Raw genomic sequence first — 12616 nt, 5'->3', positions numbered from 1 at the left:
TTGAGAAGACTGAGTCTTCTTCCAGATTGGCGCTAGTTTAATGAGAATGTTACTTGATCTTCAGACAAACTAACTGATTTCCCCTTTTCTTAGTTGAAAAAATGTAATTTAGGTTCTGTTGAACATTTGTTTTTCAAAACTTTAAATTATATTAATTTACATTTTAATTATATTACTATTTTGTTATTCCTGCAAATCTATTGCTAGTGCAGAGCTAGCTTTTTTATTTTGAATTTATGGAATTCTGATTCATTCCCCCCACCCCCTGCAAAGAAAGGTCTCAGTTCCCTGCCACACTGCTTTCATCAGAAGGAAATAGGTATATGGGAAGAGGCAAGAAGGCTGAGCAAAGTGTTTAAATCGTCCGTGTGAGAAATAATGAGAGACTGGACAAGGATTTGGATTTGTAGCCAAAGAGAGAAGGGCAAGTGTTAAAAATGAATTGAGTGAACATTGTGGAGGTAAAAGAAAAAGCTCAAGCAGAAGTTGCCTGAAGGTTTCAAATTTAAGAGAGAGAAGTTAGATGAGACAGCAGAACTTAGTATCAAAGAAGAGGTAAGGGATGGCAGAGTAGAGGCAGAAGTTCAATTTTGAAGTTCAATTTTAGCTGACTTGTTTTAGTAAATTAGATTGTACTGGAAATAATAGTGGAGCAAATACCAGAAATCTTGGTAAGGTAAATATGATACGGGCAAAGAAAGAATGGAAGATAACATAGAAATCATATGGAGATCCAAAAGTAAAACAACAAAGCCAAAATAGACTTGAGACCACCAATGGATAGTGGAAATGAGAAAAGAGAGAACTCTTCACAAAGAAACCTTGAGTGAACTGTGGAAATACAATATGACTAGAATCAGTGCGCAAAATTGAAAGAGCATGGAGATGAATGTGGTCAGTGTTGTCAGAAGTGAAAGGTTAATAGAATGACAGGAGGACAGAAACCTTGACACTGTACAGATTACTTTAAATCTGTACTGGAAGTAAACAGTATACCTTTCTGAAATCATGGGTGATGACTCTGTATACGATTTTTTTTAAAAAAATCACGTATGTTTGTTGACCACAGAATTCATATACACCATGGAACAATGTTTCTCAGGCTCCACTAATTCTTGGCAGGGAGGCACCAAGGATGATACTGTTGGCTCATCACCTTCCTGGGACTTTCCCTGAGTCTATTCAAATAGAAAGTTTATTCATACCTTCATAGTTGTGAAAGCTCGATTATTATAATATGCTGGTATACGGCTGTATGCATGGGTTTGGGGAAGAGCACTTCCATCTTGTGGTTGTTGCCAATTACAGGGAGCATATCGCAGCAGTTTTTAAGGGACTCCACTTGTGCTGAGAGATCTGGCAGATTATAGTAGATAAAATACTGGACTATGAATTGTGAAGTTCTTGATTTGAATCTTTCCTCTGACATGAACTTATTAGATGGCCCCAGGCAAGCCTTTCCCCCTGCCAAGCAGCCACCTCTATGGTTTGGGGTTCATAATATTGGTATACTACTACCTGGTTAACACCTTAAGCTTAGTGTTATGGGTGAACCCAGGCCAGCAGCTTAACTAAGGTTTATTAAGGTCACTCATTGACCATGATTTGTACAGTGGTACCTCAGGTTACATACGCTTCAGGTTACATACACTTCAGGTTACAGAGTCCACTAACCCAGAAATAGTGCTTCAGGTTAAGAACTTTGCTTCAGGATGAGAACAGAAATCGGGCTCTGGCACCGTGGCAGCAGCAGAAGGCCCCATTAGCTAAAGTGGTGCTTCAGGTTAAGAACAGTTTCAGGTTAAGAACGGACCTCCGGAACGAATTAAGTACTTAACCCAAGGTACCACTGTAATTGGTTTATAATCCTTAGTTAAAATTAACCATGACTTAGTATGAGGTGTGAATCTGGATGTCCTCCTTAAGTCCGGTTAAGGAGTTGGCAGTGGCCGAAAGCTCCAGAGTGGCATGTGAAGTGTGACTATTTCTGGTGTCTCCTTTGACAGGAGAAAGCCAGGCCATGGGGTGGGGGTGCAGAATAAAGCAAGATTTAAATGGTTATTTGTCAGATACCTTACATATAACTATAGTTAGCATTAAACAAGGCTTGTGTTATGTTTGAACCAGGCCCTTATGGGAACAGTGCAAAAATTATAGCAATATAATGCATGTGGAAGACTTTGAAAGCACTAGGTTGTTGTTTGTGGTTGTTTCAATGCGCTGACACTCACTTGTAAAATCTTGAAGGATCTGGATGCTGTTACAGCTGAGGGACTAGTCACTTTCTGCCAACCTAATTTATTTTGAATAGTTTAAGGTTAAATGTTATGATTAGAAAACATATGTATACATATGATAAATAATTGTTATATTCTGTGTTAACTTGTATTAAAAGGTATTATTATTATCTTCCTTAGCTTATGAAGTAAGTTGGAATAGAATGTGTAAATATATGTTCTTATATGGCACTTGCCGTTGCTTAAAGAGGTATTGCTGTTCAGTTTTTCCTATAAATTTTACCTAAAAATGTTCTATGAATTTCCATTTTTAATAATGATGCTTAGGCTGGAGTCTTGTCAGAACATACAGTTGGCAGAAGCATACCTACAATATTTTTTAAAAATGTGCAAAGAGCCTAGAAATTGATATTGATGGCCACTTTCACATAGAGATAATATGCCCCAATGTGATAAGGTCCTCAGTTTCTGGAAGTGAGATCTTCCCTGATAATGAGTCATAACATTAATGTTATAACCACATTTTAAAGATCACTCTACCGCTGTTCTGAAGAGATGGGGTGGTGGCTCTAACTAAATTCTAATCTGATGAGTTGTGATCTGATGAAAGTTCTACTATATATGTATATATATATATTGTTTTTCTCCACTGCTTGTCCTAAATTGACATGTCAGTTTAGGGTACAGTGTAGTTGGCACTGGCCTAAAGATTCGTTTGTAGTAAGTAGTGTGACTTCGAAGATTGTAGCTTCCTGATGTTGAGGTTTGCAGACAATGAATTGAGAGTTGCAGTTCATAATACCCAACCTGCTTCAGATCTTTGCAGATGTGTGTTGGTAATTTTGGGCAAATCACTTTGTCTTTGTATTTAGTTGCGGTGACCTAGTATTACTAAGGCTGAAATCTTAAACATGGGGTGGTATTCAACTTAGTTTAGCTCAGAGTAGACCTATTAAAATTAATAAACATGACAAAGCTTATTTCAGGGGGTCTACTGTGGGTAAAACTTAGTTGAACACCACTCATAGTATTAATGGGGTTTGCTTTTGAGTAAATATTCTTGGAGCTGTCATGTTAGAGGCATGCTGGGAAAGACATAGCCATCCAGCTGTAGCTACCAGGAGCAATCAGTTCGACAGTTACAGAAAGCATCCGCATTGGGCAATATATATGGTGAGTCAGGCTTCAACCAAGATATTCCCCCCCCCCAACTCACGCTGAAAATGTTTAGTAGCTTACATGCAGCCCTTAGGAGGCAAACACCATATATATCAGTGTTAGGCAACAAGCCTCTTGGTTTAAAACTGATTCTGCCCTGGCCATGTATAAAGTGGGAACTGAATCTTGTTTTAAGCAAAAAGAAAAAGGTTGCACGGGTAACGGGAGATGAGTGCTTCTCTTGTCTACTGTCTTATCACTGCATAGGCTTCCCCACCAAATGGTTTCCTGCCAACTATGCTTATTTCCATTAGCAAAACTCAGCTGAGGAGAGAAACACCTGGGTGAGCTGACTGCAGAGAGACTGCAGGCTGTGGTCTCAGTGAGAGATTAGCATCCCCCTCCACCTGTGTGTCCCCGTTCCTCTAAAACTCTTAAAACCTCCTCAACTTTAGATGCGATTGTGGTAGAACTAGGTTTGAATAGGTCTGCTAGTGTTACATTTCATGCAGAAATGTGGTTTGTATAGTATTTAAAATTTAGTTCTTTTACCTACTTGTGTCTTGGAAAGTTGCAATATTACATGCTAAGAAACAAAATGTCCTGCATGTATAAAGTGTAATTGTCAGTCCTGTGTGACTGATTATTTTACTCTGTTTGGGCTTGCCACTCTGTGGAAAAAAAATAAGAAGCCAGTGATTTATCAGTCTTGTTAGTTGTTGTTTGTCTTTTTTTTGTTAACTCTGCCTACGCATGGCAGTTTAATCTTTCACATTCTGACTGTTGCCTCTGTGGTTTTATGCTTTGAAGTGATGAGATGTCACCACAATACTGCACACACAAACAAGTAGGTAAGTGAAAACATGGGTGTGTATCTGATTTTCCCTTTGCATACTACTATCAAAGGAACCCCACAGGTGGTATCCAAAAAGGGGGGCAAAATGTTTCACAATTTTAAATGGAATGCTGCAAAATCAAAGTAATATGTATTGTGAGATCTTGGTTTGAAAGAGCAGCCTGCTGCTACTTTTCTTAATGTGCAAAGGAGAAACTGTAGCTTAATGTTACCGCAACTGTTTGCATGCTGAAGGTCCCATGTTCAGGGCTTTTCATCTCCAAGTAGGGCTGCAGGAAAACTCAAGAACTACGCCACAAGTTGTTTCAATGCTTTCCTGTGTTTTAAAAGATGTGACCAATGTAATAGTGTTACAATCTCAAAAAACAAACACAAAAAACACAAAAAGCAAAAAACCTGTAACATGGATACATGTTTTCTCTAAAGTATGAATCAGTTTCCACACTGTCCGCTGCAATATTCATGAAGAGCTTGGGCAAGTGTCAAATCTATGGCAATGTTTATTGAAATCTGTGGAAAAGGGTTTTTCTGGCCAATGACTAATATAACATCCGGAAATACATTGATGGGCTTCCACAAACAAATGCCTCCAAAGCAAGACCTTGTGCGTGTGACTTTACTACGCATTCACAAATTGCAGGACAGCATCAAAGTTAATGTCATGGCCAAAGGAATGTACACTTTGCTGTGGCAACACCCTAAAGATTTGTGCCTTTTCAATGCAACATTTATCATTTGCTGGGAAGACAAATGTCACAGAAGTCTCTCTTTTTAAGAAGAGGATTTCATACTAATGAGTATCATATTGCATCACCTGGCTAACAGATTTTATTTTTTATTTCCCAGTCTCAATCTCAAAAATAACAAAGGTGGTCAGTTGACACCTGTATTTCAGAGGCTGCGTCTGCTTCTGCAATTTATTTCAGCATAATCACGTTTCCCTTAGAGACATTATTCCATTTTGGTGGTGGTTATTTTAAATTATGTCAAAATTCACTTGCACTTTGTTGAGCTGAATTTTTATATCCCTAGGTCAGGATTGGGGAACTTCCAGATCCTGGGCTAGCCTTGGCCTACCAAACTTCACCATTTGGCCCATGAGGCCATTCTGAGCAAGCCACAACCACCTACCCTGTACCTGAGGTCATACAAGTAAGGGCAGGGCTTGACTGAAAGGGTGGGGTTTGCTCAAAGTTGCTCTGTGCAGCAGCTCCCAAAGCACCCAGCAAACAGCTGATTGTTAGGAGCCTTTGAGGCGCTGCACAAAGCAGGAACCCAGCACTAAACAGGATTGCTTCCCTTGCACATTACAGTGGTGCCTCGCAAGACGAAATTAATTCGTTCCGCAAGTCTCTTCGTCTTGCGAGTTTTTCGTCTTGCGATGCACGGTTTTCCATAGGAATGCATTGAAAATCAATTAATGCGTTCCTATGGAAACCGCCTTCCCCCGACCTCTTCTGGCGGGCGGCATTTTAAAATCGCCCGGGACAGCGGACCTCTTCCCAAGGCGGGCGGGGGGCAAAAGTCTTTGCCCCCCCCCTGCTTGCCTTCAAAAGCCGTCCGGGATAGCGGGAAGCGCTTCCCTGCTATCCCGGACCGCTTTTAAAATGCTGGCGGTGGGGAGCAAAGCCTTTCGCCCCCGCCGGCCTTCCTGGACCTCTTCTGAAGTCCGGAGGGGGGGAAAAGGCTTTGCTCCCCACCGCCAGCATTTAAAAAAAGGTCCCCGAGATTTCCCTATGGGCTTTCGTCTTGCGATGCAAGTCCATAGGGAAAATCGTCTAGCGAAGCGTCGCAAAAACCGAAAAACCCTTTCGTCTTGCGGGTTTTTCGTCTTGCGAGGCATTCGTCTTGCGGGGCACCACTGTAGCTGATTCAAAGGGCTCTCTGGTATGCTCAAACTCAGCAAGAATACTCTCCCTTTGGTGGGGAGGTTCAGATATCCTTCAAAGAGACAGATTGCAAAGAAAAGTCTTTTAAATAAAAAAATGTAGAATTCTTAAGAGAAAATGAAAAAATGAGGGAAGTAATGTGAAATATTATATACATAGAATGATAGAAAGGGGGAACTAGGAGGCCGTTTCATAAGCTGTTATTGCCTTCCCCATTTTGGAGATGGGAAGTGAAGTATAACTGGCTCCTCCTGTACTGTTGAACTTAAAAAGACCCTAGAATTTAAACATCAGTGTTAACAGCATAATATTGGGAAGGCTAACAGGCTGAATTACAAAATCTTACTCACTTCATATGCTTTCATGTGTCAAAAATGTCACTTCAAGTCTACTTAGAACTTGGCAAGTACTTACTACTGATTAAAAGTGATTTAGAAAGAAATGTGAGAAGCTAAACAAACTTTTGATTTGGCACAGGTAGCATGTTGAAATACCAGATTAACTCAAAAGGTTGTGTGCAATACGGAAAACTAAGTAGGTGCAAACATAAACTTAAATCAGCAGATGTAAATTGGGAAAGGTTTATATTGGCTTTTCTGAGTGTGTACTAATGGAACAAATAAAATACATTTTCAAGTATAAATATTTGGCATGCACTGCAAGTATTTAATGTAGACAATAAAGCACTATGGGGACACTGTCAAAGCAAGTAATAGACAAGAACAGCGAACAAAGGGAGATACTTTTTTGCTGCTAATTTTTACTTAAAGCAGTGTTGGAAGTACAGTGGTACCTCGGTTTATGAACTTAATCCGTTCTGGAAGTCCATTCTTAAACTGAAACCATTCTTAAACCGAGGTGCGTTTTCCCTAATGAGGCCTCCTGCCACCAGTGCTCTTCCACCATTTGGATTCCATTCTTGGACAGAGGTAAAGTTTGCAATCCTCGACACTACTTCCAGTTTTGTGGAGTTCATAAACCAAATCGTTCGTAAACAGGGCTGTTCTTAAACTGAGGTACCACTGTATTATGTGCCAAACCCTTCTCTCAATTCTGCATGTATATATATACTTTTTCATCCACACTGTAAAGGCTAAATTGAGCAAATCTAAATGTGTTTTTCCTCCCAAATATCCTATTGAGCACATTATGTTTGTTCAGAATGTGTAATTGCAGAGATATATGTTCTTGGCTGAAATCTGTTACTGTATTTTGTTTGTTTGTTAATAGAGATAGGAAGGAGATAGGATAAGAGGTGTATAAAGTTAAGCAAAAGAGCAGAAAGCTGTGAGGGAGGGGCCCATTGTCATATGACCCCAGTCCTGAGATCCATGTACATGTAGATCAGGCATGCACAGATTTGAACTCTTCACTGGAATGAATGTGGAGCTGCATGTGCTCATTGCAAGTGTGCAGGTGCAAGTTTTTAAAATAGAAACCTTCTGGTTTAAATTAATAAAGGGGAAGAGCCAAGCTACATGTTACACAGACATAGCTTTAGCCTTCTTTTTGGCATGAACAGCCATCTCAGGAGAGGGCATTCAGGAGTTCCTTCAAAACTAAGCTTAGGGTGCCTAGGGTCAGAGCTGTTTAGAGTGGGGAAAGGGTTGTGCATCCCTTTAGTGTCTGGTTTTTTGCATTCCCAATTGCTCCCTTCTGAACTGTAATTTAGCCCTCATGTTGTTCAGATTTTCTCTTGTTTTGAACTTCTTTCATATTGTGCAGAACTTTGTGTGTGCCAAAGTATAGACCGCATATATTTGTTACATGTGTAATTTATTAAGTACCTTCATAAATAAGCTCTTTTAGGAGAAGCCTGTTAGCATGAGAGGCTCTTGGGCATAACTTGATTTTCTCTACTTTGAAATTACGGGAGGAAATGGGAATTGTGAGTGTTTCCCAATGGGGTTGCACACTCATTAAAAGCAGGTTCACAGTTTAGGGGTACAAAATGCTGTACATTACCTTTAAAACACTAAATGGCTTGTGACCCGCTCCTCCCAAGTGAATCTGCCTATCCATTGTGATGGTGAGGGCGTGGAACTCCCTGCTTTGGAAGCTTCATTTGGCTCCTTCTTTACCAGTGTTCTGCCAATGACTAAAAAAAAAATTGCTTTCTGACAAGCTTTTGATTTATCAAATGCATACATCTATACTGTTATGGCTTTCTGAATATATTGGACAAATTACTAGTACTGCTTGCCAAAGCAATACATTTTTGTGTTCCTATTAATTGATGTGACATTTGGTTTGCTTCTCTTCTAATTATTGAATTATATATTTCTTTTATGCAGACAATTTCTTTAGAAATTTCAGAATATTCATCAGACAGTGAAAGTCTGGAAAAATGCCAAGCAGAAACTAAAGCTGCTGATTTAGAATTCCATAAAAAGCCCGAGTTCAATTTTGGAGCAGGGATTGAAACAGATACAGGAAGGTCAGCAAGTGACTGGTTAAAATCTGCTCAGATGCTTCTACAGACACCAGAGAAAAAGAGAGACAAGAACATGAAGACTCCAGAAGATTCTGCAAAGAAAAGAAAATTTCTGAGGTATATATGTTTTGGTTTTTTTTCATTGTAGCATTCTGGTAATAATAACAAGAGTAGTTTCAACATGAGCAAAATCTAAGAGTTTTAACATTCAAAGGCTTTTTGAAAGGGTTGGCCATTTTAAATCATGAATCATGCCATTTTAAGTCACTGTAAATCATGAGTTAATTCATTTTTAGCTCTCTAGTGATATATGTATACAGTTTTTCAAAGCATTCACACAGTCACTGCAGCAAATCATCTTATGATGAGTTTACTACAATAACCACCATCTTAACATTTCCTTCTACAGTGCTGATTCAAATATTTCTATCTTGCACAACTGTGTCATATCTGTTTTTCATATCGATAATTACTTATCTGAATTTTGAACACAATGTTTGTAGTTCATTTGAAAGTGCTAAGTTCCATTCACATTGTGCGCCACAATTATATTGTTTGGAAGTGTAGGTGGGGCTGTTGTCATTGGGTAAGTTTGAAGTAAAATTAGCAATAATGCACCACACCATCACATTAATATTTTCATAGATGTGAGTCATATATTTGAACAAATTACCGTAGATAATGATGATCAATTTTATAACATTTTTCCCCCTGTAAAGTTACTCACATTTTAGTCGTGCTGGTCTTAGCTTTTCTACACATTGTAATATTTGTGATAGAAAACAAAACAAAACTTTCATATTGTTATATAAACACACTTTCTGCTGTTGAATAGTTAAACACTAATATCTGACCAATTTAATAGACTTAACCTTATCAAAGTTGTAGAAATACAGAATGTTCTAAAATACCACACAGTAAAACAAAGTCTTTTTCCTGTGAGATGAGCCATAACTTTGAAAGTAAAATGCATTCTACAGGAAAAGAGAGCACTGAAATTAAATGGGTTTTTAGTTGAATGGCACAAGTGCATATCTGTTAATTGAATAAGTTAACATTCTACCAGTCTCATAGATGCCCATCTTTTTCTTCCTATTCCAGTCAGTTCATTTTGTGAGCCCCTTTATAGCATATCTTTCAGTGCTGTAAGCGACTCAGTGGTAGAACATCTGCTTTGCATGCAAAAGGCTCTAGGTTTCAGTCCCTGGCATCTCCAGATGGGATGAGATAAATGCTTACCTGAAACCCTGGAGAACCACAGCTAAATGGAGTAATGCTCAGAGTGTGTATTAGGCCACAGCCTATGCTTATGAGAGGGCAAAGTAAGAAATGGCTCTGCAAACCTCTTTTGAGATGAAATTAAGAGGTAGATAAATGTCAGAAACTTCACTGTGCTCTACACAACACATTGTGCAGATATAGCACCGTAGTTTGGTGATTGAGTGCATCTGGTATGTTCTGACTCTCTTCCCTCTCCCACCTATAGTTGGCATCAAACCAGGCTTCAAATCTGCTTTTAACTGTGGTTTCCAGCTTCAGTTGGTACTGTGGTTAGAATCATTTCTCTACCAACCATGGTTGCCTCCAAAACGGAAAGGGGGGTATCGAATGCTTGTACGAAAGGTGAGGAGGGACAAGTGCTTGATAACATGATGCAGCATTGCCTCTGTAGCAGGCCTACGTGACATCAAATGCAAACTGCTCTGAACCCATCTCTGAACTGCTCTGAAGTTCCATCTTATTTTGAGCTTCAAACAAATGATTCATATTCCAGCTTTAGTTGACCAAGCTTCTATGCGGTAGACTACTCCAAAATGTTAATAGACTGAATGTGAAAATAAATAACTTCTCCACTTCATGAGTTGCATTCAGTTTTGTTTTTCAATACACAATTAAAGATGTGCAAACACACATAACAGTTGAAGCACTTCAGCTATTTACCATACGTTTTATCTATCCCTGTTTCCATTTTCTGTATCTATATTTGTCCTTAATCCGTTTGTTCAGTCCCTATCCCCTCTGCATTTACTGTTTCAGTTTCCCCAGTAAGAGCAATTCTCGCTGTTGTTGCTGATGGAACAGGAGGTGTTTGTGCATACACATTCATGCACAAGTGGGCACATACACTGACTTTAGAAGAGCCAGACATACTCTTCAGGAAGTGGTATATTGAAAAATTGCATGTTTCTCATAAGAAGAGCCCTGCTTGTTCAGACCAAATGCCTGTTTAGTTCAGCATTCTATTCCTCTGAGAAGCCCCTGAGTAGGACATGCTCACAGTAGCACTCTCTCTTCTTATGTAAAACAATTAACAGGCTGAGCTCATCTGTTACTCTCATTGTTGCTGTGATTCTCTCATTTTTTTTATTGCTGTTGTGATCAGATTTGTCTTCAATGGAAACTAAGAAGACTGTCAAAGGTTTGAATGCAAGACTGAATATAGGGTCATTTGAGCTTGCATGCTGTCCTTGCATTCATGGGCAGTGAGCTTTTTTGATGCAATTAATTTAAAGAGTTTTGCCATTGTACACAAAAAGAAAAAGGGCTAGGTGGCAGAGAGACAATGGCATTTATGCAGTATTTGCATATTTTCTTCTTTTTTCAATTCTCTCAATTTACTTTTTGTCCGGCAAATAATTGGTTAAGAGATCCCAAGTGATTATAAAATACTCTGGACTCCTTGAGCTTTTTATTACTACCAAAGTACAAATCAATCATTTACCTTTATTTGCTTCTCAATTCTTGTGACTTTAGCTGTTTTCTTGAAAGCATAATTGGTAAAATTAGGATATTGGCTTTTAAAAATTACAGGATTCACGTTCCAAATAAATTACCAAGTAGCTCAGTTCAGCTGGAACTCTATAGGTACTCTTTTGTTATTATATTGTGATTTTGTATACTGCTTAGAGAGTTTTTAAAGTAATAAGCAGTTTAGAAATACTAAAAAATATATAACACTGGGTCCTAGGAGATTGGGCCTTGTTATGTTCTCCATCCTACCTTCACAACAAATTTAACCTCACAAAGAGGGGGATCCTAAGAGAGCTCACCTGAGTAGTTAAAGATAATTCACTGCATAATTCAGCCATTTACCTGACAGTCATTAGCAAAAAGGTAACTTCAGATAAAATGATATTTGTTTTTAACATAGGCTGTTTTTGATTTGAATTGTAGATAGGTTGCTACAATATTACCTTCAGTTTATTTGCTTTGCTTGCCACTTCCCCTTGTGAACACTGACTGTTTCTGCCGTGGACAATTTTCAGACCACTGAAAGTACATACTTGACCCAGCTTATGATATGAATCATGAGGTCAAGTATGTGTGAGAAGTATTTTGGGATGCGTTCCTTGCCAGTGGTCACACATCTTCCAGTAATCTGCTCTAGGCTAATGGTCAAAAGTGCACTCAGTTGTGGCTGAAATTACACTCTTCAGCAGAAGAGCCGCTTTGACCCAAGGAGTGCTCTTGTGCCCCTTTCAGAATTGCTCTGGTTTTTATTCCTGGAAAACTGTATGAAAACAACTTATACTAAATGTAGATTATATAATATGCTGATGTGCTTTACAAATATATGCAAGTGTTGATTTATAGCACCCTTTTGGCTCTAAATGAGGCATCATGTCTGTTCCTTGGTACTTTGGGGAACAAAGGTAAAATATTGGTATAACTGAATAATTCTTCATTCTCCGTAGGGGCGGGCTTGCAGAGAGACTGAACAGACTCCAGAACCGAAAGAGGGCCGCCATTAGCTTTTGGAAGCATCAGTGTATTTCTGATGATCACATTGGTAAGAAACATTTGATTACTAGGAAAACTACTTGGGGCAGAGTGTACTTCTTTTGCTTTTGTTTTCAATCCTTATATTAGTGATGTGAAGTTGGACAGCCTGTATTATTAATACAGTTGTACTAAAATATATGCTGCCTATGTTTTTGAGCAGTTCTCTGTGCACCACTCCCAGGCTGTACCCCTGTACTTGCTAATACTACTTAGGATCTTCACTGCAAACAGGAAGAAGTTTGCAACAGCAATAGGGTGT

At 38.9% G+C, this 12616-nt stretch overlaps 1 protein-coding gene across 6 annotated transcripts in view; it reads left to right on the top strand.

Moving 5' to 3' along the window:
• SPIDR (scaffold protein involved in DNA repair) overlaps positions 1-12616 on the top strand; it is a 171831-nt gene that overhangs the window by 49406 nt on the left and 109809 nt on the right. For all 6 annotated transcript variants that reach the window (XR_014170287.1, XM_081918492.1, XM_081918490.1 and 3 more), the window contains 2 exons: positions 8435-8691; positions 12270-12364. Coding sequence is in view for 5 of the 6 variants with exons in the window: in XM_081918492.1 (XP_081774618.1) it covers positions 8435-8691; positions 12270-12364 (352 nt within the window). In the remaining variant the exon portion in view is untranslated. The remainder of the gene's footprint in view (positions 1-8434; positions 8692-12269; positions 12365-12616) is intronic.

Source organism: Podarcis melisellensis, assembly GCF_964234715.1.
Source record: "Podarcis melisellensis genome assembly, chromosome: 7".
NCBI lineage: Eukaryota > Metazoa > Chordata > Lepidosauria > Squamata > Lacertidae > Podarcis > Podarcis melisellensis.
The sequence above is the reverse complement of the archived record's forward strand: the minus strand, read 5'-3'. Positions and strand labels throughout refer to the sequence as shown.